The 27,356-nt window shown below is 35.0% G+C and overlaps 1 protein-coding gene across 1 annotated transcript; it reads right to left on the minus strand.

The window, feature by feature from the left end:
• ELOVL4 (ELOVL fatty acid elongase 4) lies at positions 1-27,131 on the minus strand. Its single transcript, XM_016149620.2, has 6 exons — positions 26,767-27,131; positions 8,721-8,908; positions 7,463-7,543; positions 4,476-4,647; positions 3,728-3,855; positions 1-1,507 (listed from the first exon to the last, which is right to left on the minus strand). Exons 1-6 carry the CDS (start codon positions 26,864-26,866, stop codon positions 1,235-1,237), a joined length of 942 nt encoding a protein of 313 aa, XP_016005106.1. The 5' UTR covers positions 26,867-27,131; the 3' UTR covers positions 1-1,234.
• Positions 27,132-27,356: the final 225 nt, after the last annotated feature.

The following is a 27,356-nucleotide window of genomic DNA, read 5'->3' on the forward strand; positions in this document are numbered from 1 at the left end:
TTTCAGGTTCCAACTACTACTCTTTTATTCATTTAGTGTCTTAACAATTAACATTTTGTAACAATCAAGCACTGAATTGAATGGTCTTTAGCACCAAGGAGTCAAGAATCTTGCACCAAAATGGGTTTACACTTCATATCTAATTAATAAGATCTTGCAACTTCGTCACAATGAAAAAAAATCATTCGAAAATTAAACACATTGAAAGAGGGTAGTTTCACAGCAAAGTTTGGTATATGCAGAAAATATGTGGATTCAAAAGCTAATATTAAAATTTATGTTAAAGGACGCCTTGATTTTTTAATTAAATTTTATTTAATTTTAAATGTTCTTTCCAACAGAAGAGGTAGGTATATTTCCACATATGAAAAATCGGTAACAGCCACAAATCAAAACAAGGAAAGTCTGATAAAAATCAACATACTGTCTTCTAACAGCACATTAATGTAACTATTTTATGATTTTACTAATAAAAACATGAATTGTCTCATGTTCCAATCAGACAATAATTTTAATTTTCATAATATAGTTCTGATAATAGAAGTATTCAAAGGCTGCCTTTTCATCACAAAAATTGTTTCCCACAGTGATTTGTACCACAAGTTACAGTGAACTTTGAGTCACCAGACAGCAAGCATTTACTGTAATTCTTTCTTATTTTCACCAACACCATCATTATCAAGAGTCTACAGAGATCACTGGATTTTTAAAATTTAATTACAACCAAAAATGTACTCAGACTAGAGGTGGAGAGATTTGACCATTCCAGTCAGCAAATGAATTCAAATGTGCAAATTTCCAGCTTTGGACCAGAAAATGTAAGGTAACTGATTTTAATCAGTAGGTTAATTAGTGATTTAGCCAAAAAACTCATAAAGATTGTGTTTCTGTGATCATCAGACTAACAAATGACTACGTGTAAGGTACATGAAAAATCTCATGCATTAGACAAACAGATGTGAACTGAGGGAGAACCTCCGAAGTCACATAATAATTGCTTTGGTCTGGACAACATCAAAGCTAATAAAAAAAAAATGTTTAAAATAAAAACTTCATAAATAAAATATCTGGGTACTACATTTAACATTTTACTCAATCTAAAGGTTACTAATACACAGGAGCACATTTGCTTTTTCTCCCCACCCCCAAACCCTCATTTGCTTCTGTTTTTCCCTGAAATTTTATAACATTGGGAGCTTCCTCACTGTCAACAACAGTTAAGGCCCAGTTCAATTTACTCTCCTTTTGCTTTTTCATTTTTCTGCTTTTTTCCATTTTCTAGCACTAGTTTTTCTGATTTGTTCACACCATTGGCTGAAGTACTATTCACAGCTGTTTTTCCAGTTTTTGATTTCTTAGGTTCGTTGTATGTCCGAACATAGAAGTTAAGAAAGAGAAATATGAAGCTGATTGCGTAGACAATTAGAGCCCAGTGCATCCATTTTGGGAAGGGGCAATCAGTGTAAAGAGACAGTGCTGTGTGCCCAATGGTCACAAAGAACTGAACCTGAAAAACAAACCAAAAAAACATGCAGCATATGTTTATTGTGAATAGTAAACAACTTTTAACAACATCGGAATCTTCTATTTAGCTAAGATAGACCCAAATTTGCCGCACTGTCCAAAGTTTAATAGTTCTCTGGCTCCCACACCTGGCTCATTCCCATCAGGTTTCTGCTCAAATGTCACCTCCTCAGCAAGGGCTTCTTGATGACTAGAACTAAAGTACCTCCATCCAACTGGCCTACTCAATCCCATTAACGAAAGGGTTTTCGTTTTATGTGATTTATTTTTCTTTGTAAGAATTATAGTTATCTAAAATTGTCTTTTGCATTTGGTGACTTCTGGATCACCCATCTTTCTACTAGCATGTATCTTCAGAGGGCAGGACCTTATGTTGTTTTGATGATTCTTCAGCCTTTAGCACAATGGCTAGACTCAGTGAATATTTGTTGAATAATGTTGAATAATATTATCTAATGAGCAGGAATGTCAATGGCATGAGATAGAAATAGAATTGTAGGCTCTTTGATTTTTGTTTATCTCTCACATTTTTAGACTGATTTCTTTCCACAAAATTGTCAGTAAGTTGGTGTACATACTTTTAAAAATAAGCTTATCGAAATGGTTCATTATTTGTTTTCTACAAAACTATAGACAGGTGATATACATTAAGGTTAATACTGTCCTTTAAAAACTAAGATTTTTGGTAAAATTTAGTAGATATTTGAGAGTAAGTGTAAAGAGAATCACTTTCAACCTTAAGTAAGTGAATGGTTCTCAAAATAAAAATTATGAATTCCACAGTGTTAACAAGGGTTAACTTTTTACAAGATTATCTTACATGATTAACTGTTGTGAAAACTTCTGGCTTAGAAATATACTACCCTTCATAAAATTAACATCCTATTTGGAATGGACAATTGTGATTTCTCTTTTAAGGACAGTATTATCAGTATTAATTATTATATTAAATATTACTAAAATAATTTATCCATGTAAGTCCTGAATTTATGTCAGACTAAATGACTTTTAAAAGTTTCCATGGAAAAATCCAGATTGTTAAGAACTTTAGATTTCACAATGGTTCTTAAAACCTGCATCTCTGAAAAAGGGTGTGTACATGGTTGTGACTGAGTATGGCATGGCTCAAGGAGGGTCTGGTGTAGGATCCAACAAAATAAGTATAAAAAGTTCACATGATTTTTCTCATCTCTTCATTTTCTCAGTACCATTCATTAATTACTAAGAGAAATGAATTACACAAACTGTACAAACAGCTTACAAAAAACTGGAGGAAGCTTTCTGTAGCATTTTGGTTACAAATGAATACTTCATACCCAGCATTCTCTAAAAGTTGTGTTTCCTGTTTGGTTAGCCAGCTGTTTAGCAACTTAAAGCAGAGATGGATAATATTTCCAAATGTGATTCCACTGATAAAATTGTGTACACGCTATGATTAAAGCAAATTATAATAAATTCCAAGGCTTGAAGAACAGCTACCAGATTGGTTTTGGATTTCCAGTTTGATTACTGAGCTAGCGCCTAGTTCTGAATGCTACACTGATGCACCCACATGTGACCTGAAGCCCTACTAGGGGTATGTGCTGACAACTGTCTGCTCTAAAGACCAGCAATTGAAAACACCTAACTCTGATCTCTAAGGACTGTGTGGTAGAGAATGAAAAGGAGTTCTCTGCTCCTTGTTCCTTTCCTTTATGCCACCTCCTCCTTGGCTTTCTCTATACCTTTTCTTCAACTTTTATATTCTAAATGTTTGGGATCTATTAACAAGAACTGAAAAATAGAACAGCAAACAGAAAATTTAAGCAATGGCAGGATGAAAAGAGATAATAACATTTTAAGTTAAAAAATACACCTGAAAATGAAGTTATATTGTTTTCTAGTCCTGTGTCTACGTACCAATTGTGGTGTGTTTATTATATCTTCACTCATCCACTTCACGGATATTTTTAAAGAATACATCTCTTAAAGAGACAAGAGCTATGTCTAGGCTTTTAAGGACATTTAAAACGCAGTGGCAGTGACCATCTAGGTCTATGAAAAGGTAGCTCAGAGCCAAGCAGCCTGAACTCTCATAGCTGGAGCACCGAGAGAGTCAACTTTCTAATAGAAAATTGCAGAAAACGACTCAGCACTTTACAATCAATAAAGTCAAACATTTTCAGTGCTGTATCAGAATAAATTTTAGAAACATTTAACTCACCAGCTGCAACATGGTCAGGTATCGTTTCCACCAAAGATATTTCTGAATCCATGGGCCAAACGCAGTTAAGCCATAGTATGAGTACATAATCACGTGGATGAAAGAATTCAGCTGGGCTCCAAAAAATGCTTTAGGAAAACAGAGGTAATTACAAATATAGGAAACTTCATTAGGCAATAAACCATTTGGACATGAAATAAATGAATCCACATTATTTTCTAATCCTTACTCTTGAGTATGGATTAGGAATAAAAGTTGTAAAACAGTACAAGCCTTCTCTTCAGAACATACCAGCTATTTTTTTAAGTTTAGATTCAGTCTTTTAATATATAAATAAAAAGGGATGTTCCTCAAAGGCAAAAAACTTTTAAAGTGGCAAGTTTTTAAGTGGGGCACTCCAATGATCTAAGTAGGCCCTAATATAGAACTATTGCCTATATTGCTTTTCATTACATTATTCTTGGGGGGAAAATGTTATGGTATGTATAATTTTTTAAATAGATTTGTAAATGTCTCAATGCCTTCAGATGAGCCAATATACATATCTACAACACAAAAGTACTTATCTTGAGTAAAAACCAATAGGTTGATTTAAGGCCAATTTTAGAGCAGAAGGCGGCTCTGGGCTTGGACTGAAGATGGAACCTTCAGACTGAGAAGTTATATCTTGGTAAACTATAAACCAAGTCAAATTCCCAACATAGCTACATGATTTAAAACATTCAGATATGTTCCTGAAAGCGCTCACCTTGTCCCCCTGGCACCCACTTAATTCCAATCCACCACAATGTAAACATTGTACAGTGATGATAGACGTGAAGGAAAGAGACTTGGTTGTTTTTCTTCCTCAGGATAAAAAACACTGTGTCCAAATACTCAATTCCTTTAGATACAAAGTACCACCACAGAGCAGAAGCTATCTGTAAAAAGAAGGATAAGCATAGTATAAATACCAGAATGACACTATCCTAGGGTTTACTACTCATTATAAATAAATCCTAAATAATTTTCATTGCACAAAATGTAGGGGGCATACAATCATTTTTGCCTAAGTAGATGTGAAACCTAGGCAGCAATCCATGGGGAAAAAATGGGAAAGAAAAGAGTCCAAATCTATACCTACTCTGTACTGACAATTGGGAGAAAATCCGTCTATTACATAGCTGGATTCACATACTAACAAACTGCCAAATATAGAGCTGTAAACACATTCACTTTGCTATGTTTTCCAATTTGACAGAGCAGATATTTACTTTGTAAAGTATTTCGGTTGTTCATGTGCAACCTATTTTATACTTCGGATATTCCTACAAGTATGTGTATGTATAGCAACTGGTCTCTTAGTGTCTCTGTCACTTTAACATATGTGACAAAGTAAGTATAATCACAGTAGTCTGTACTAGGCAGTAAATTATTTAAAATGATAGGCTGAAACAAATAAACAAACAAAATTTCCTAGGTCATTAATATAATCCTGCTTAAATGAATAAGTCTTTTCTTTTCCTTAGCTCTAATTAAGACACCAGATGGTGCAGAAAGATTACTATACATGCTGAGATTAAGGACCTAAGAATCCAGTGAGAGGTGACCTCTGTACACATGTTTTATTTTATATGAATCTTACTATAATAGTAACCCAAAGGGAACTTTTTTTATGTCAAGTATTTGCTATCACAATGTCCTATGTACAAATAACAAAGAAGGCAGCACACAACTGAATAAACCTCTCTCTGTATGGGGTTTAAAAGATTCCTTCACAGACAGGCTTAGATGTGTTAGAGTTGATAGAATCCTGGATATCATAGGTTTTTGTTTGTTTTGGTTCTGGTTTTTGCTTTTGAAAAACCAAATTATATAAAGTGTGGGCAAGGAAGAAAGAGAAAGGCCAAAGAAAAAATTAAAGTCTTGTATTTACAGGTTGAGAATTATGTACTGAATTTGCTTGGGTAATAATACTGTTGAAAATGATACAATGGTTGAAAATGGACATGAAATAGTTAACTACTCATAGCAACACTATATTTAACATTCGCTATTATATTAGTACTTTAAAATAAAGTAACTATAACCATTTGGCACAAACTTTATCTAGAAGTTAAGAGATAATGTCTCACTTTTCTCTTTATCTGGGCCTCTCTAAATTAGCCACAATTCATAAATAGTAACAAATAATTCCTATCTTTCGTTTGTAAACTACATTAGATAAGATACCTTTGAATAGCTACATCAAAATGGAAAGTGAAAAATGGAAAGTGATACTTCTTTTTACATGAAAATGAATACAAAAATGAGTCCTGAGTAAAATATTTATTCTACTACATCTAATAGAAAGGAGAAGAGGGAGGAAAATTTCAAATGCAAGCCGTTGTGAATCTATGATTCTTTCTCCTCCTAGATTATACTTCTCATATTAGCTAACTTTTAAAAGAACAGACTGATTATGTATTCTAGGAGGATAGGTTCGCAATTACCAGAGTGGTATTTTTAAACCTTCATCCTAAAAATATTAGTACATTGTTTTGCTCAAGGGATTTTTCTAAGTGCACTGTCCTCAAAGAAATTGAGTTCAACACTTTCCTTTTCCTCTCCCCCAAACCAAGCAAGATCACAGAAGTCAGCTCTCTACTAAGGAGGTTCTCTGAAAATGCAGCTATCAGAAGAAACTTTTTTCGTAGCCAACAAACCTACATAAAGTGGTCCCCTCATTTTCTCTGTCACATCAGAGGTTTTATTTTCTTGTTAACCATTTGTTTACATGACTATTATCTGCCTCTCTTACCCTGCACTAGAAAGTCAGCTCCATAAAGGCGGGATCTCTTCCTTCTTTTCACCTGTGCACCCAGTGTCCCTCATACTATCTGTATATGATTGATGATCAATATATATATGTTGAATGAATAAAACCAATAAGACAACCAATAGGGTGATTTTTTCATCAGACATAAGTCTAACAGGGAAATGAAGGCATGGAAATATAATGATAAAAACATTAAAGCAGTTTGGTCTTGGGTCCTGACGAATACTGATACTTACATTGTCCAACCCCAATGCCAAAATGCTATTTTTTCAAGTGAAGCTATTACGTATTATATTATTACTACATATACTGTATGTACCATAAAACAACATATGTTTTATATATTTTTATGTGTATATAACTTTTAGTATGAGCCACAGTATAAGAGTTCAATAAATACTTAACAAAGTAATTATTGTTTCTTTTACTTCGGAAAAATGGTAATTTTACTAATATAGGTGACTAGAAGGCAAAATGTGATAACATTATATTACTAGTGGTTTCTTTTTCTGCAAATATAATAAAAACTTAGTTTATAACTACACAAATTGTGCTAGACTTAATTTACTAAACATAGTTTATAAATGCTGTTTTTCCTCAAACTTTCTTAACAAATAAATTAGACTCTCTTTATGAATTTCTACTCTTGACCAAAACAACAAAAATCTAAGTTATCACATTTACACTAAACATGGAACTCTTTTTAAGTATTGCATTCTAGAGATCCAACACATAGTCACTCTTACACCACCAAATGAAAGACAATGGAGGTATTAAAACCAATTTTTAATCATCTACTTTTTAAAAAAGCATAGCTTTACTTACTCAAAACAATCCAGTACACTCCTACCACGATACTAAAAGTACATTTTTCACAGGCTGAGGACTATAAAATGAAACCTACTTTGACTAATTAAAAGTATTTTTAATGTACTTACCCTAACCTCATGTACATTATCAGAATAATCCACACTCTGGCAAACATAGCTATATCCTGCATTATACGATCCCATGAATAACTGAAAAAAAAAAGAGAATAATATTTGGAGTAAAGTTTTAGTAGATAAAACATTTGAAAAAACTAAATATGCAATATTTCAAATTATTTTAAAAAGCAATATTATCTAAAAAATTCAAGTACATTAAATAGTGTTGGAATTTGTAAAATTTACTGTGTCAGTTCATCTAAGATTGGAATCTAAATTAAAAATCACAGGTAACTCTGGACTGAGACACTAGCTCTGTCCATTTCATAATATTAAGAGAAATTCCGATTGACTATGACTCAGACCTAAGATGTATTGGTTTCTATTCTTGATTCAGAATGGTGTGCATCTAACATATTAGGTAAAAATATCCAAATAAACCAAAGTTTTTTTTTATCAAGTTGAGATTCTGCAGTCTAAGATGTCAATTAAAAGTTTTTTTGTTGTTGTTTTTTTGTTTTTTTTAAGAAGAGTGCTATTTATTTTCCCGGCATCACCAGGTTAGCTCTCTGGGTTCATACAGAATGTTAATGAGGAGTCTTTGGGGAAACAAATTTCTTTCACTCTTATCTTAAAAAATAGCTGTGTCAATCTAACCTTTAGAATTTCCTTCCAAAATATCATGAAAAAATTTGCTGGTGACCAGAAAAGTATATGATAATTAGTAGCAATGTTGTATAACAGTTAGCTCATTTTACTCCCAACGCAAAATACAATGACATTATATAATAGGATTTAACTTGAAATTGGTATTTTACATCTGCATATTTTGATGGGTTAAAAACCTGAAACTGCTGAATAAAAATTATAAATAAATAGCTGCAATTATTTGCTGAGTGATTAATATGTGTTAACATTGCAAAAATTATCTCACTTTTGTCTTTGATACCATATAAGGTAGGTAGGTATTAGCCTTATTTTATGGAAGAAATGAGTCTCAGAACAGTTTTATAACTTCCAATGTCAGAACAGCTAAAAAGGGTTATTTTAGCATCCAGTCTGTCTGCTTCAAAATTCCGTATTAAACAACTGTCCTATACTTTCATATTTTTGTTATCTAAAAATGGAAAATGTCAATAATATAACGTTTACTTTTAGTATAGTTAGCAGTTATCTTGGAGTACAACATTACAATGACTGGTTTTACACAGTCTCATTTTTTAAATTCCAACAATCCTGGAGAATTATAAAGTGACTTTAGTAAACCTACCTCTCTGAAGATAAAAAGGTTAAGCAAAACCATCCCAAAATTATAGAGAATGAGCACTAAGCGCATCTGAAAAGCTTCTCGGGCCTTCATCCATTTTGGACCCAGCCACACAAACAGGAGATAAAGAGTACTTATACAAAGTGTAGGCAGGGGGGACTGCATCAGAGGCCAATTTTCTACACGTTTATCTACAGGGAGAACAAAATGACATAAAATTCATTAGATAATACATGTTTTATTAAATGAACTTATTAACAATTATATGGTTTCGACTTAGTTTTCCTGGTTTGACCATGTACAGATCGTCGTTCTTTGAGTCCCAACAAAAATATATGGCATAAAAGCCAAAGAAATAAGACCATTTCTTGTGAGTAGCCTTGAAAATGAAATTTCATGACATATGGCACATGTTGTTTTATACAGAACATAGAGAATGAAAACAAGAAAGATCACTAAAACTACAGAACAAGCTTGGGATGAAAAGTTAATAAAAGACTCCATAGAAATAAATATTTTAAAGAGAAATTTGTCTTCTATATTAAACATGTAAAATATTTCAGTGCAGTTTGGAAGCTGCCCCCTCCTATGCCTAAAAGCAGGAAAGAATTAGTAAACTGAGGTGGTGTGGGCAATGAAAACCATTTCCTAGGATATTTTGGAGACTGAAGACAAGAGTACAGTTACATTGGAGGATTAAGTTAGAAATCACTATAGTTCTATGACTTATTTAAATGTTAATCACCACATTCAAGATATTTGTCTAAGTTTTTCCTTGAGAACATGAGTCTGTTTTTTTACACATGAATGTAACCAATTTATGTGCTTTTCTCTAAAGCTATAAATCATTCACCTTACATATGTGAAAATATATATTTGTAACATTATTTCATTTAAAATGAATCAACTATCCCTTAATATTCAAATATGCAACTATGAATCAATTTTATAAGAGTTTTGCCACAAGTAAAACATTTTTAAGAAATGCATGAAAATGAAATATGAGGATAAGAAAAATTTACTGTCTAATACATTATAAAAAGATATTGAAATTAAATTTCACATTTCTAAAAGCTAAACAGCATTTAAAATGTTATGAATCTAATGTCTAGTTTATTCTTGTCAATACAAAACATTTCTATGTTCTATTTTAAGAAATATATTTTAAAATAGTAAAAAAAAAAAATTCTACCTTTCAGCCAGTTCCTAAACCTAGCCTAAATAAATTTAACTTAATTGCTCATTACAATGACCCTCTATTTAAACTGTCAGTTTTACTAAAACTACATATGCAAAAGAGCTCTAGATTAGATAATTAAGTCTCAAAATATTTAAAAATAAATTAGTCTGTTTCTGGATATTGTCTATAGAAAACAGAATCTAAGACATGAAGCAAAAGTAGAACAATATTTAATCACATAATCTTCAAAGTCAGAAAGTAATATCTACGAAATCAGAGTTATTAGAATGGTGGGATAGTGACTTGAAAAAAAAATGAGAACAAGAAAAATAGAAAAACTTTTTATTTCATAGTTTATAGAAGAAGCCTGCGGATCTACCTATTCATGGAAATTATGGTTCTATCATTTAAATCAAAACACATACCAGAGTTAAACTAAAATACTTAAAAGACAGAAGACAGTAAATCACAATGAGGGAGTGGCTGGCTTTTGTTGAAGGCATTATTAGTGATTGTTCACTTTTCTTTAATGTTGTCACATTACCCTTCTATGACCATATGCTTCTATGCTGAAGGCCCTCTTAAAACATGGAGTATTTATCTACTTAGAGCTTTATTTTTTTTTTTTTCAATATTATAGGGAGAAAAAATCTCATACCCCCTAAACCTTAAAACCCTGCTCTACCTCAGGTCATAAAGGAGCTGCTGTGGTGTTCTACTCCTACCCACAAACCAAAGGACAGGTACTGTTTTTTCCACAAGATTGATATAAAGAGCAAAAGAACTTAATTTTAAGGAATAATCTAAGGAACAAAGAAAGGAAGATATTCATCTCTAAGAAGATTCTAATTTCTAACATGATGTATTATTTCTCAGTTACCACACAAAGAATTGCTACTGACTTCAAAGGAAGGTCTGAGCAGCAAAGTAGAAAAAAATTAGAGAAATAGGTTCAAAAATTTCCCTGAAATCAAGAAGAAATAAAAATATGGTTTTTTTTTTTTTTAATGTACAGTGTGGGTAACCTGTGCCATTCTCTCATTCAACAAAGAAATTCAAAGAGAGAACTAACAAAGAGAAAGACATGAGTGAAAAGTGGAAGATGTGACAATACGAAACACTAACAGAGGCCAATAGAAGAGTAAAAAAGTGAAAAGGAGTAAATAAGAAATAACAGAGTATCAGAAAAATCATGCAAGACTCCATCAGTAAACAGAAAGGCTGACTTTTAAAGCCAGCTCTGCTACTGTGTATAGGGCACAGTCTGTCTTCATTTCCTATAAAACCTGAACGAGAGAAGGTGAACTATATTAGTGCTTCCCCAGCTTTAAGGAGTAAAAGAATCATATGGAGGTTATAGCTAAAATGAAGGTTCTGACTTAGTAGGTCTAGCACGCAGCTGATTTGTAGGAAGAGTCTGCATTTTCTAGGAAGCTCCAAATGACGCAATACCGATATTTCATGGACTATCTCTTCAGTAACAAGAAACAAGGTGATCCCTTAGGTTTTTTTCTAACTTCTGAAAATTGTTGCTTTTAAAAATAATAATTAGGAGGAAGAATGGAACGGAGGTGAGGAAAATTGGATTAAGAAAATCGTCAATTTTCACTCATCAGGGGACCTATTTTGCACTGCCAGAATACTCTGCACATTTCCACTCCATTATAGCACTCATCACACTTTCCTGTGACTTTCCTTTAAAATGTAACTTCCCTGAAGGCAGCAGTTGGGTCTTTCATTCTTGTATCGAAAGGCCTATCAAGGCGCCTAAACATTTATTTGATGAATAAAGGAGGGGTGGATAATTTTTGTCCTATTAGTCCCTTATACTCTATCCCTTCAGTGAAATCCAACAGTACATTTGCTAATATTCAAGGTTTCTTCAGTGTGCAGCAGTCCTCTCCTACAGTCTTTCCCAGATCCTCCTCTAGGTTGGCACACAACTTTAACCTGAAGTCATCAACACTTTAACCCAGTATTTAGTGAGTGCAGGTGCGCTCTATAAGGCTCAACGTCTTTAACGTACCACACCACTTCCTCCAGAAAAAAAAAAAAAGCAATGCTCTGACTTCTTTGCCCCAAAATGCAAGTCAGGCATTCATTCAGCAATCACTTAACAAAGCCTTGTTTTTAGCCTATAAAAGGCCACACTTCATTACCATATCCTTCTCAAATTAGCCTTTCCAGTTCACAAGGGTCAGAGAGCTCTCAAAAATTCCACCTCCAGTGATTATTATGGGAGTTGTAGTAATTGTCAGTGACCTGAACCACAGCATAACAACTCCCATCTTACAAAAATATTTCCATGAAATTTCTCCAGGCTTTTGCAGTTATGTGTGTCTTTCTGAATTACTTGCTTTGCTATTTCTCTTAATACTCCTGAGTACTATATATTTATATGTCCTATATTTCTTTGATATATTCCCTTTTCCACTAAAAAGAACTGAGTGCATCACAATAGCGTCATACGATAAGATAAAATTCACCATCGCTCAGTTTTATGAACAAAAATAAATAAATAAAGATGAGGGATTAGAATGGTAAACAAAAATCATGAATACTGAAGCTTTACATAATTTATACAATCTTAAAATAATGAATTGTTCACCTTTCCATTAACTCAAATGTTTAAATAGGTTTTTATGTTGTCTTTCTTCTAAAAAAGATGTGTGCATTTGCTTTTTTTTTTGCTTTTCTCCCCAGTTTTATTAAAAAAATAACTGACATATATCACTGTATAAATTTAAGAAATACAGCATGATGGTTTTACATATATTGTGAAATGATTAGCACAATAAGTTCAGCTGACATCCAGCTTCTCATTTAGATACAATAAAAAACAAAACAAAAAGGAAAAAAATTTTCTCCTTGCAATGAGAAAGAACTCTTAGGATTTACTCTCTTTCCTGTGTATCATACAGCAGTGTTAGCTATAGTCACCATACAGTACATTACATCCCTAGTACTTATTTATCTTAAAACTGGAAGTTTGTACCTTCCTCTAAGTCCCCCTTCCCTCACCATCCACCTCTGGTAACTGCAGGTTTGATCTCTTTTTGAATTTTTTTTTTTAAATAATACATTTAAATTAAATGTCCTAGTCATTTGAGTTACACTGAATTTAAATGTAGATTATGCATATTAGAGTAAAAGAAAATATATGTCTAGTATATTGTCAATATCCTAATCTTACACAGTTATGAATGGAATGCCATACAATGAATCTATTAAGGAAAAGAGAGAAAATTATCTTAAAACTCTGTCCCTCCTGCCTCCACTAGAGTCTAATTCTATCATTAAGGAATATCAAGATGCAAATGGGTTTTATGTAACATTCTCAGAAAATCTCTATTTAAAAAGCTTTATTGGAGGGGATCAGTATGGCACAAATATAAATTGACTCCAGTTTATTTTATTTGTTAAACTGTCTTATTTTTGTATTTTATACTATTAATGTTTATTAATGTTTATGCCTTCACATCTTAGTGATTTTACTCTTACCTTGAGTCTACTTATCAACAATTTTAAGTTCTTCATGTTGCATGTAAATCTTTATTTAAACTACAGTTGTAGAATTTTAGATATAGAAATGATCCCTTTATCTTAAATAAAAATAAGATTCTGATGGTCAAGAGACTTGCCCAAGAAGGTGGAGCATCCACCTCATGTATCCTACCAACTATTCCAGTACCACTCAGTCACCATGCCCATTAATTTTAAGGGAGAAAAATATCCAAATTTCTTTCTAAATTACAGGTACAAGTGATATTTTAAGACAGAATTGTGACTATCAATCATGTTCCTTCAAGGGAAAGAAAATAAGAAAGATCTACCACCAAAGTTCCCTTAGGAGAAAAAAAGGACTAGAGATACTCAAACAAATCAAGTTTTATACTTTCTTAGGTGCTGCATCTAGCAGACCTGTTCTAGGATCATGAACGTTTGACACAAGGAGTATGGGAATGTTATAAGGATGTCTAGCCTGAAAAAAGGGCTTGTCAATTATTAAAAGACCTAAACAGAGATCAGATTTATTCTCTATGTCTGGAGTATAGAATGAGAACCAATGAAAAGAAATTTTAAGGAGGTAAGTAATACCTAAATTCAGAAAATTTCTAACCACTGGGTTTTTCTTTCTGTAAGCAGAAAGAGCTCTCTTTTTTGGTAATGAGCTCCTTATCCTAATTTTAAACTAAATTTAAGTAAACCTAAAGCTAAATATTAAAGCAAATAAAGTTTAGGAGCAAGAAAGTTTATTTTAATAACAAGAACTACCAAGACACATTACTTTAATCCTTCCAGAAGGGTTAACTCTTTCTTGGGAAACAGTTTCCATTTAGAACACTTTGACTATTTCATAAAGCTCATGCCAAGTGGGACTGATTACTGAATTATTTATAAATGTTACTTTGGTCAGCAATCATACAAGTGTATCTGTATTAAAAAGCCATGGAATGTTTATACAACTGTATTTGTTCATCAAAACTTACAAACTTTTCACTAAAAAGAGTTAACTTTTATTATGTGTAAATGACGCCTTCATAAAAAAAAAAAAATGGGAAGAAAAATTGTCCATCTAAAGTGGGGCTTCCCTTGAACACTCTCCACCAATAGGTTTTTATTTTTTAATTTTATTTATTTTTTAATAATTCATTTTATTTTATTTTTAGTTTCAAGTACACACTACATTGGTTAGACATTTATAAAACATCAAATAATCCCCCTAATTGCTCTTTCTCTCCTCTTGCCCTCCAACTAGCCATTACATTAATGCTAACTGCATTCCCTATGCCATACTCCCCATCCCCCTGACCACTTATCGACTACTAATTTGTACTTCTTTAAGCCTTCACCCCATTTTCTCAGCCTCCCAACCCCTTCCCAGGCCATCACCAGATTATCCTCTATATTTGTGAGTCTGTTTTTGATTAGTTTGTTCTTTTTGTTCAATAGGTTTTTTTATTTTTAACCTGATGTTTCTTAAAATTACACAGCATAGTGGATAGACAGAACAGACTTTCAAGTCAGACTCTCTACCTCTTCTGATTTAAGTCATTTGGGGCAAGTTATTTGGTCCTTTAGAGGAGAAAACAGACATGAAAAATCAATTGCCTTGCAGGATGAATATGCAATATCAGAGGCCAGTCTTAAGAACAATGTTAGGACAGGAGAAAGGAGACAAAGTAAACTTCAAGGGCAGACTTTTCAACTGCTTCTTGAAGAATAAAAGAGGAATCAGCCAAGCAGACAGGGAGGGAGGAGGCCTTGCTGCAAGCAATTTCTTCTCCACTTCAAATCTTTATTTACACAAATGTGTTTTATATCAGGAATAATTTGAGCTCCTCCCATTAAAAGTCGAGCCCTTATTCGTCTTCCAGGCTTTTTCTTCTTGATTTAGAGGAGACCTCTAGGTTCTGAATATGGACTCTCAAGGCAGACCAACAGCATTAGAACCCTGGTTCCCTCATTTACCAGCTGAATAAACCTGAGCAAGTTACTTAGTCTCTCCAGCTTTCTGGATGAGATCAGGGGGGTTGCTGGAAGGAATACAGTACTATATGTACAGTGTCTGACACAGAGTAAGAGCTCAATAAATGTTGGCATTGTCTTTACTATTGACAATAATCCAATCACTAGATCATCCGCTCTTCTAAAATAAGAGTTAAACCAAATTAAAGAAAAATTATCATCAATAATTAATCTCAGAGGAAACTTTAAACTGAGAAGACAGAATATTTTATAACTTACATATTTAGAAGAATACACCTTTTATAATATATTCAGGAGAGTAAATACATAACAAGTGTAACTCTGAATTTTGAATTATTTAGACAGGCTTTTTTTAAAAAAACACTTTTCTTAAGGAAAATGTAAACCATATTTTAATAAATAATAAAATACATGTAATCCATCCAATGTTTTGATGTAACCCAAGTCCTTTAGAAACCTCTGCTTATATATGAACAACTGTAATTCTTATAACAAGTTGCCACTATGTATATTAGCTTTTTTTTTTTTTTTTTTTTGGAAAGGCTGGTATTTTTTAAAGCTTTTTAGAACTCAGGATTTCTACCAGTCAGCATGAACTTTCTTCCCGAATTAGTCTAAATTGGTCACCATCTCCCCATCCCCGCCAAAAAAAATGAATAAAATTTTTAATTTTTAGGACATCTAAATTCCTAGAAATAACAAGAACAAGCACAGGATTACAGTAGGAAACAATTCCTGTTGGGTGAGGTCTTGGGAAGTTACATGGAGCACAGGGAGTGTGGCACAGGGGTGAGGAACAGGACCTGATGTTCGAACGACTGTATTCCAGCCTCACCAGGTCATTTTCTAGCCCAATGACTGAGAACCTGAAACTCTTTGAGCCACAGTTTCCTCCTGTGTAAAATGCGGGCAATAAATAAGATAGCCCAAATCAAGAGTTGCTTTGAGGCTCAAACTGAAAACCCTCTGTAGGAAGATCCTCTGACATTAACTCTTTTTGTACACAACAGTATTAAATATCCATTTCTTTTGAAACTTTTAGAGCACACTGTGATTACGTCTATCATACCATGCAATTCTCCTGTCACTTTCTGCTTCATTGTGTCCCACTCCTGCCCAGGCAGGAGCTGTATCGCTTAGTATCTATAGCCACAAAGGCTTGCATAGCAGATATACTCAGAGAATGGTCTAGCACTAGCAGACTGAATGAAAGTCACCAAGTATCCGGAAAATAAATTATTACTGTTATGGTTACTGCTATTATAGACATTCAGGACATTTCTAAAACTGCTCTTGAAATGAGCAACAGTTATTGATCACTATGGTTCTAAAAGACATACAAAATCCCTGTTGGAGCAAAAAACAACTGAATGTTCTATAAAAAGCCATGCCATTGTTAAGTTTTCTTAAATATATTTTAAAACCAATAGCTGAAGGACATTTTTAAATTCTTCCTTTTCCATGATAGTACATAGCAGCATATTATCAAAGAAGTTAGGAGTACTCCATTCGCTTGCTATTCAAAGTGTGGTCATGCACCACCAGAAAAGGATCTCTTGGAAGTATACTAGAAATGCAGAATCTCAGGCCTCAGTCCAGACCTACTAAGACAGAATCTGTAATTTAATAAGATTTCCAAGTGATTTACATGTTAAAATCTAAGAATTCCTCTAGTCTGCTTAGAAATGTGGGCCTACTTTATATAACACATAATCAAGTCATAAAAGTTTGATTAATTTGTTTCTAGAGTCTATCTGAATAAGTGAGCCTCTTCTTTCTCTTCTAATGACATCTAAATCTATTCAACCTACCACAAATGAAAGAAAAACAGAAGTCTAACAACCAACTAAAAATAATAAGTAGCTTCGGGAGTATACTCAAGACATCAAGAAATAGGCATGACATATTATTCTCTAAAACTATTCATTCTTTCTTAGTAAGTTAGAACCAACAGCGACAAATTAACTCCTTTTTTTATACTTGGTTGCTAATCACTCATAGGCAGGCAATAATGTTAAAAATCCATTTGCCTTTACTAACTACGCAAAAACAATGGTTACTCAATATCACATTTTGCACTAAAATCGCCCCAACGAGAAACTTTTTCTTAAGGAGGTAGGCATGTCTTCCTTCATTTATTGTAAATCTCATGAGGACCAGAGCCACAGCCCTTATTGCTTGATGTATCTCTATAACAGTGCCTAGTACATAAGAAGTCTTAAATGTTTGTTAAAAGAAATGTTTAATGAAAAATGTAGATAACTGTCAAGAAGAATTTGCAAAAGATCTTATCTCTATGACAGGGACAAACTAAACAACACCATAAGGCTTCCTCTAGGTTCTAGTCTAAAATGTGATTCCTTTTTTGTTTTTTAAATTAAGTTTAAAATGTGATTCTTAATATAATCTCCAAGCCAAGTAAGAGCTTGAGTATCAGTGAGGTGAAAGGCAGAAAGAGAGGAGAAAGGGTCTTCATACAACTTGATACAACGGGACAAGGAGAGATCTGAGGTATACTCTAGAAATAAAATACAGACTCTGAAGGTGGTAGATAAATGAGGGTTAGATCAGTTTCCTATTGAGTCAGGGTGATGAGCAGGGCAAATTTCTGTCTTAACCCACTATGTATTTAGGAAAGGGGATGATGGCTTGAGCTTGAAAGAGTGCCTGGATGAATGTAAGGAAAAGAAAGCTCTTGCAGAATGAGAGGTGGACCAGGAAGAAACTGGGTTGATAATTAACCAAGAGGTTGGAGTGTGATGGGCAGACAGGAAGGAATGAAGACCTTCACCAGCAGAGCCATGGTAAACTGCAATGTCTGAAGGTATGAGGGAACAAATGGCCCGAGAGTAGTCTAGCACAGGGTTGGAAAGAGAAGGCAAAAATATTTTATATAACTTAGCTATATAATAGTCACCCCAGAGCCTTGAAAGCATGGAGGAAGGAGTTAAGAATCAGAGGAAAAAAGAATTTTGGTTCCAAATTTGCCTAAGCAAAGATCAATAAAGGTAGAAAGTGAGAGAAATTATAGAATTTCCTGCAGAAAGCAATAGGGATGGACTCAGGGACTGCAAAGGAGAAAAGACAATAACATAGATGAGGTAAGTGATTCAATGTGTGACTCAAGCTGAAGACTGATTACTCTGAGATTGAATTTGGGAGGGTTAGTACTAGATGGATAAAATCCAGGGAAAATCATTTCGCTCACTTGGAAAATGGGGATAACAGTACCTAGACCAAAAGTATAAGAAAATTAAATGTGAAAATGCATATAAAACATTGGACACAGTGCCTGGCACTCAGTAAGCATCCAAAAAAGGTGCACAAATATTACTGGACAATAAAACAGTATTTGTTGGATGAATAGGGAGGCTGTACTGCGGTATGAAAAGGTCACTATGCGGAAAGAAGAAAGATCCTGAATCAATCCCAGCTCTGTTACTTTCCAGCTGTGTAGTTTGAAGTCTATTTCTTTACCACAGACTATTAATACCTATCTTTTAGGGATGCTATCAACACTATATAAGATAAGGTATATACAATGTACACCACAGTATTTTATACTCCATAACGGTCCCAAACTAGAAGCTCAATAAATAGCAGTGAGTTTCACCATGTGCAGATGACATCTAAATTCATGGTTAAAAAAAAAAATGACATATTCATAAAAGCCAGTTCATACAGGAAAGAGAAGCAATGCCAACAGGGGGACAAGACAAGGTCTGGGAGAAAATATTTTTATACAGATACGGTATTGATACAGAAGACTAATACCTCCTACCCTGGAAGCCAAGATAGAATGCAGATAAGTGGTTTCATTCTCATCCAATTTTCGCATTTTGCTGGTCTCAGAAAAAGCATTCATAAAACTTCCTCTCTGTGCTAACCTGGGAGTTCGAAGTCCAAACACCCACTTAGTGCTGCCAATGATCTTAAGGCTTTAGGAAAATTGAAATAGTGTTTCCCTCTGGGAAAAAAAAAAAAAAAAAAAGACGGAAGATCCGGTCAGAGTGTGTATGTGTGTTTTAATGGGAACTTTGGCCAAAATCTTCTCTTGCTAACAGTTCTAAAAATTGAATATCCACTGGGTAAAATACTGTCAATCCTAAATTTATTCCCTTTCATGAAGTAACAAGAGTTTCTAGTTCTTGCATTATGAAATTTGGCACACACTTTCATAGTTCACTTTGAATATACTTTTTTTATGGTCCTGGCCTTTTCCATCATATGGAGGTAAACTTCATCTTCTCAATAAAAATACCATTTTTATATTTTATATGTAAATTATATGTATTCATGTATATGGTATAAATAAATATATATAAATAAATACACTTTTTACTTTAATCTCATACAATAGCCCTTACTTACACTCCCTTTGAGCATTTCTCTTTAAATTTTCTCTAGTGGTATTATGACTGTTCAGATTTAGTATTCTAAACAGTGATATCATGTAGATAAGACAGTAGTATAAGATAAGGTAAAATAAGAGGATACATAGGTCAGAGTACTGACTATTGCTTTCTTGCTTGGCTAATGTGACAGGGAGACAAAACAACCTGTTTAGACCCGTTTCTACTATAAGGTTCATCCGCAAATTATTTAGCTTCTATGACTCTCAGAGACTTCTAAACATAGGGAAAAAATACTTGCCAGGCCTACCTCCCAGGGCTATTATGAAGTTCTTGGTAAAACTGTAATGCAAAATACAAAGGCAAGTTTGTCTTCTTTGTTATCTGCTACTCCAATTCAAAACCACAAATGCCTTTATGTGATTAACCTAACAGTAATTCCTTCAGTGAATTTATGCATTTGCCTTTCAAATTCCAAGACTTCTATTGTAATTAAAACTTAAAACAAATAAAATACCATATTGAGGATATTTGTTTAAAAATAACAATATTCCATGAAGAAAAATATATGACAAAAGTAAGATTTTTAAAATTAGCCTTTTAGTTAAGGAACATACTCATACCCAAACCATTTAGTTTCTTTTGTTTTCCCCATTTCTAAGACCTACATATTTTTAGCAATTTTATAAATATTGTACGCCATACTTCCAAATTTAAATTAGAAATGCTCAAAGATGAAGTGCCTATGACTGAAAACTTTCTGTAATGATATATAATAAAATTTTGTATTTTTATAGAAAAATACAAAGTAAGATTAACTTTAGACTATAGAAGACATTGGTTTAGGAGATATTAGGATTCAATAAAGTGGCCTTAACAGATCATGTAGTTTCCAACCCTCTCACAGCAGAGATAGAAATATGAGAATTAAAGAACCATGAATAACTTGCCCAAGACTATGTAACGACTCATCCTCAGAACTTGTGTATTAGATAATAAATGTAATGTGTAATTTATACATTATATGCATGATGTATAATAAACTTATTCTTTAATGTTATTGCAACTACTTTGACAAAATCATTAAATATTCAAGGAATATCTAGTTTATTAAATAAGTATAGTATTATAGCAACACACACAGTGCTATGTCAAAGCAGGTGCTTAAAGATCTGTATTCTTTTGTTTTTCTATTCCTGTACCTATTTCTTATGGCGTAGATACGAGAAAGTAAAAAAAACTATATATGAATCTGTTATTTTACTATTTGGGCATGACTGACAACAGTTTTATTGGAAAAGATTGAAATTATTACATACAATGAGGTATTTGAATTGATCAATGTATGTTTATCTGAAATTGCTTTATCTATCTAAAGAATTTTTAAAAGTTGCATCTATATCCAGAATTTTAGAGCCAGGTGAGGCCTTCGAGACTACCTAATTTAACTCTCTCAATTTACAGATGAAAAAAAAAAGAGGTTGGAAAAGCAAACGGACTTGCTTAAACTCTCAAAGCTAATTAGCAAGAGATCCAAGACTAAAGCTTAGGTCATTTAAATCCCAGTTCAGTGTTCTTTGCATTCCCTATTCCATGCTGCCTTCCTCACTTCCACATGCCTCACAATTCTGCATAGGCAATGAAGAGAGAAGAATTATGTCTGATTTTTAAACTCTTGAAAGTAACTGTTTTGTGCCAATTTATGATTTAATAGATTGACTCTTTCATTAAATTTAGCCAACATCTATTGAATTTATGACTAACTTATGATAAAAATCATTTTTAAAAATTTTCTGTAATTTAGTGTGGTCCAAAATCTTATTAGTGTTTAGCAACCAAAATATATCACTATTTGAGATTACACTAGATTAAGGGGGTGATAATCTCCTGATACATATCAAATTAACAAATATACACAGCACTCTCTCATGTTGGGAAGAAAAATACAAAGACATGAAAAGGTAAATAATACTGGTTTAAATAGTTCAAGACAATAGTCACAGAAAGAATGGCACTGGAAGTACATGACAAATTGCTAAAGGCAATGGGATCAAATGAAGGAATGAAGGTTCCAGGGTACCACAGCCAAGAAAGGCTTTATGAAGGAGGAAACTCTGCTGGATTCTGATGAAAATCTATCTGTAGAGGTAGAGAGGGAAAGAACAGTAAAAACAAAGAACAGTATGACAGGAAACATAAAGTTGGACATGCACACATTTTACTCAAGGGTGAGCTTTCCAAGTTGGCTAGAGCTGCAAGTCTGTGGGCAGGGAAAGACTGACCAGGTTAGAAAGAAAATTTGGAAACTGTTTTGAAACATGTATTTCCTCCCTTCTCTTTTCTAAAAGTCCAAACCTATATAATTTTTAAAAATATATTCTGATACATTCTCATTCCAAGGGAAAATAAAATAGCACCTTAATTTGTTAACAGGAGAAATGTCTTCATAATGAAAAGAAAAAGAGTTATCTAAAGTAAGAAAAGACAGATTCTGTTGCACAATTCTTCTCTATGTGCTAATATGTTTCATTTAAAATAAGTGATTCAATATAATAAGTGACAAATCCAAAATAATATTTATGTTAATAATATTAAATCATTTGCTAATAACATTATCATATGACAAAAAAGTAAAGCAAATTGAATTTTAAAAGGATGAACAACTTCTTTGTGGCTCTTAAGATCACAAAAGTGTTGTCTAATATAATTATTTGTGTAATTCTTAAAATCTTTTCTCCCTGAGCCAAAGAATCTAACTGTTCAAAACTGTGTCCTGACACCGGCTTCAGACTCTGCACTGTTTTACCCTCCTGGAATTCCATCTGTGATAGGATTTCTGCCATACACTCTTGGGAAACAGACAAGAGATCTGTCATTAAAGTCCAGGAATCTGCCACCAAACACCAGATTGTAGCGAAGGAAAAAACAAGAACCAAACAAACCAAAAAATCACCCTATAATGGCATGGACCTCTTAAGAGGCTTCAGGAAGGTTATTGGAGAAGGATAACTCTATAACCTCATTAAAAACACAAACCTGCTTTTAGCCACCTTGTTTACATTAAGTTAAATGTTCCCGCCCACAAGCCCCCAGTCTCAGCAAACTAGATGACTCACTAACCCTTAAGTACACTCTGGTTTCCGTGGATTTTCAATTTTTGACACCCTTTCCCTTAGTCTACTTATCCAAGTAGTCCCCATCAGTATCCCTATCAACTTCACATGACAAAACAGCTGAAATATTCTAAAAACAGAGTTTGTATATTTTTGTTACATAAGACTGTAGTACAGGTAGAAGTAGAGATGAGAAGAGTACAGAAGGACTTTTCTGACCTCTGCTAGGCCTGACTAACAGATCACACTGCCCTCAGACCATGGCAATTTCCCTCTGGACTTCATAAACTGCATGGGGGCAATGACCAAGTGTCCTCATTCTCTTCCCAGAGACCAGTGCTGTGCCTACAACCAGGCATATCATGCGAAAAGAAAGACTGATTTACAAGCCTAGTTTCCAAACTTCATCATCATCCTTCTTCCTCCTGTACCATTATCCCTTTCTCCCTTCTGCCCCTCTAAAGTGAATTTAAAGACCCAGCTAGGCTGTTTTTTTTAGGCTCTAACCTCAACTCCCAGGTAGACACAATTTTTTCATCAAAATGTGAGGTACTATATCTGCAGACAGACAGCAATGCAAACCATCTACCCACTCATTCACATATATATATACACACACATACACACATGCATGTACATACATACTCCATGACAATGGCCATTTAAAACTGTGAGGTCAAAAAGAAATATGGTGGCTCAGGAGCCACTAGTATGGTGGCCTTACTGTGGGCATGCAGACTATTAACTCTCTAAGATGTTTTTATCCTACATGTCAGTTACATAAAAGGCTACTAATAAGTATTTATTAAAATAATAAATGAATACAATGGATGATATAGATAAGTTGGGTATATACAGATTGGATAATATTTAGATTCATCAGTTTAAAAAAATTACATTTGCCTTTCCTTGATTAGATATTCACTTTGAGTCTAGGATACCAGTTCTAATCACTTTAACATACTCATAAAAAAAAATAGAAGAAAAAAATAAACACAATGCCATTAGAGTACCTACTCTTATACCAGCTGGTACAAAGTCTCATATCAGTCTTAGTCTATAGTTTCCTATATTAACTTTCTTTTCGAAATATCTAAAAATATAACATAGGGAAGTAGAGAAATTTTTTGTTTGTTTTCTAAAAGTACAGCTCTTTCAAAGTTTTAACTCCAGTGTGCAAATTCAAAGTAACATTTTATGTGTTAATACACTAGGGGCCATATTCTATATTTGCTAGATACGTGCTGTTGAAAAGCCGTTTTTATACAATGCTTTAGATATGTTTTATTAAATAGTACCATTTGCTATAATAGCTCAAAATGATATTTTTGCAGAAACTATTTGCCCTAGGACAAAAATATCTTGGATCATCAAATATATATCTTGGACCACCAAAGTAGATAACATATTATTTACACTTGTGTAGAAACCTTGGTGGAGAGAAATATTTAATGAACTAAAAAAAAAACCCAGAAAGATAGAAGCATATAGTTTTTGGAATGAAAGCATTCAAGAGCACAAAGCCTCCTTCACTTCTTGCTCTCCCTAAATATTTTGTATCCTTTCACAACGCTCATCACTATTTCTCAAGACCATCTCCTCTCTCCACCTAGTTTTATTTCCCATTTCTAAACTTCCGATTCATCAACTTTTTCCTCAGCCTCATCTACTACTTTGAAACTCGCTATAATTTTCATGGAATTATAGTCAGACGAGATTCTTTCGGCACTGGAGCAGTGTGAATGAGTCAAAGAAAAGGTATCTGTAGAGCATGGAAAGGAGGGGATGAGGTGGTAAAAGGAAAAGGGACACAACAGGCTTCTACCTGAACCTGAAAAAATATTCCTCCTTACACAGCAGCAAGGCAGAACAGACTATATCTCACTAAGCCCCTATGTTAGTTAAGAAATACCATCTACCCACACTAGGTAGCTCATTACAGAAAGCAAGGGAGCAGTCTCAGGTTTCGTAAGTGGATAGCCAGAGCATGGGTAAAAAGCTTCCCTCCCATCTGTTTGTAAAAGGTCACTTGCTTGCATCCCAGCAGTTACCTTCTCACTCCTCAGGCTTGGCCCACAATATTATATTATTTCGTATGCCTTCACAGGCGAGTAACAAGTTTTCATATGAGGCAATCAAACAAATTTCCTATTTCATTATGATGTTTTTTACACGAACATCATTAGAAAAGAATCATCACAGAAAGGTATATTCTATCTTCGCTCTCAATTCTCTCTGAGACTCAAGAGGTGGTAAAGCTCTGAGCTAGGAAGAGAATGACAGACAGGAATGACAACTCCTAGGTGTGGCTCTGGCTATATGGAGATTGGAGAACCTTGACAATGTATGAACTCTAAAGTATGCAAAGTGTAATTACCTGTCGTAGAGCTTGCCTGATATTTAGCTTTGCACAATTGTGTAATGGGAAACCCTGATGCAATGTTAAATAACCAAAATCACTTCGGAGATGAAGGGAAGGGTACATCTTTCCCAGCCTTCATATGTACAACATAACCTCAGCGTAGCAGTACATAGAAGGAAGACTAAAAAAGAAAAAAACTCCATTAAAAACTCTTTTTACAATTTTCAGTTGCAATGGCTAATTAAATTGCTTACTTCTCAGTGTCAAACTTTAGAGGTTCTGAAAAAGAACACTTTCCTAAAGAAATTAAAGCCACATCAATGTCAAAGAATCATTTTGTCTCATCCAGAAATAATTCCAGCAACATATTTTCTCCACAACATACATCCCACGCAGAGTACTGTATTCGTGCTGTAACAACTATTCCACTTACTCTAATGACAAACACAAAAACTACAGGAATATTTTCTTTTCTAGGGAAAGAAGGCAGAGTCAGAGCATGAAACGTTAATTTCCTCTCCTGCTGGGATGCAGTGCAATACTGCAAAAGCACTAAAAAATTTTAAATCATAAGATCATTTCTAAAATCCTGTTAACCTAATTTTTACTTCGAAAACTTTTAAAGGCCTTGAAACCAAAAGCAACTGAAGCAACTGAAAAAAAAAATAAATGGTAAAATGTAAAAAATAAAAAATCACAATTGATTCTGCTAGGAGAGCTGCATAAATCAACCAACTGACGGCCCTGTCAAATTCCAACAACTAAAGGTAAAAGTTTGCTGATTTTAAGAAAACTATATATATGTAGGCTTCTGGGACAACCTCTAGGTGCTGCTGTAGAGACCCCCTTCCTAAAGACATTTCTTTTCCAGTGTTTTAGCCACCCCCTCTCACAGACTGCACTGCGCAAAAACCATTATAGACAATTACTTTAAACTCTATTGTTGAAAACGTCTCTGAAACTAATACTAAGGTTCAAGGTGCCAAACAGTGGCGTTTTTTTGTTTGTCTGTTTTGCTTTTTACTTTTCATTCCAAAATACAGTACAGATGGGTGAGCTAGACAAAATATTAGCAGATTAGCAAGCAGGTTGCGTCAAAGCAACCCGGAGCTGGAGTCCCCCCACTCCCTAGCCATCTCTCTGTATGGAATATTACTAAATGTTAAAACCAATCCTGTGCATAAGTTAGAACCGTCAGATGAGATCTGGAGAAGTGGGAATATAGGGTGGGGCGGTTTCTGCGAAGAGCTCTCGGCAGCACAGGTTCCATCTGATATGTCAGCTCCTGCATCCGAGAAGCTGAAGAGAGATGGTGGAAGCTCGGAGGAAAACCGTGAGAGCGTCGGGCGGAGGGGGAGGCCTTAACGTTCGGAGCAGATTAACCAGTGCCCGACCGCTGTGCCCGCGCCCCAGCACCTCCTCTGATCCGCAGCATCCGAACAGCCGCAGGGGGGCAGGGAGCTGTAGGGCCCGGGCAAGGGCGCTCCGCGGCCGGGGGCTGGCGTCTCCCGCGGGGCCGGGGGAGGATGGGGGAGCCGGCGAGCGGCTTTACCTGTGATGCTCCAGGTCCAGCGGTAGAACTCCACCGTGTCGTTGAGCGCCGTGGACACCACGTTCAGGACACTGCCCGGCTCCGAGTCCAGGAGCCCCATCGCGGCCGTGAGCGAGAGCCGGCGGCGGCGGGAGGAGAGAGCGAAGACCCCCGCGGGAGGGCTGACCGCGAAGGCGACGGCCGAGGGAGCGAGCGGCAGCTGGGGACTCCGCCACCGGAGGTAGCCCGGCTGCGAGTGCTCCTCCTCCTCCTCCGAGCGCCGCGGCGGCGGGGATGCTGTGGCGGCGGCGGCGGCGACGAGCCAGGCGAGGGAGCAGGTACCGTCAAGGCTCAGGAGGAGGAGGAGGAGTTCCTGCTGCGAGCGCCGAGCACTGCCCCGCTCTACCGCCTCGCGCCGCCGCCGCTCCAATCTCCTTGGCTGCGGTCACGTGGGCGCGCGCGGGGCGGAGGCGCCCCTCCTCCCGCCCGCGCGCCCGGGCTCCTGCGCGGGGATGCTGTGGTCGGGGACGCGCAGGCGCGCGTCGTCCCTGCCCCCTTGCCCAGTCGCCCCGCCTTGCCACCTTTCCTCGCAAGTACCCCTGTGCTCCTTC

Source organism: Rousettus aegyptiacus, unplaced genomic scaffold (genome assembly GCF_014176215.1).
Source record: "Rousettus aegyptiacus isolate mRouAeg1 unplaced genomic scaffold, mRouAeg1.p scaffold_m13_p_1, whole genome shotgun sequence".
Lineage (NCBI taxonomy): Eukaryota > Metazoa > Chordata > Mammalia > Chiroptera > Pteropodidae > Rousettus > Rousettus aegyptiacus.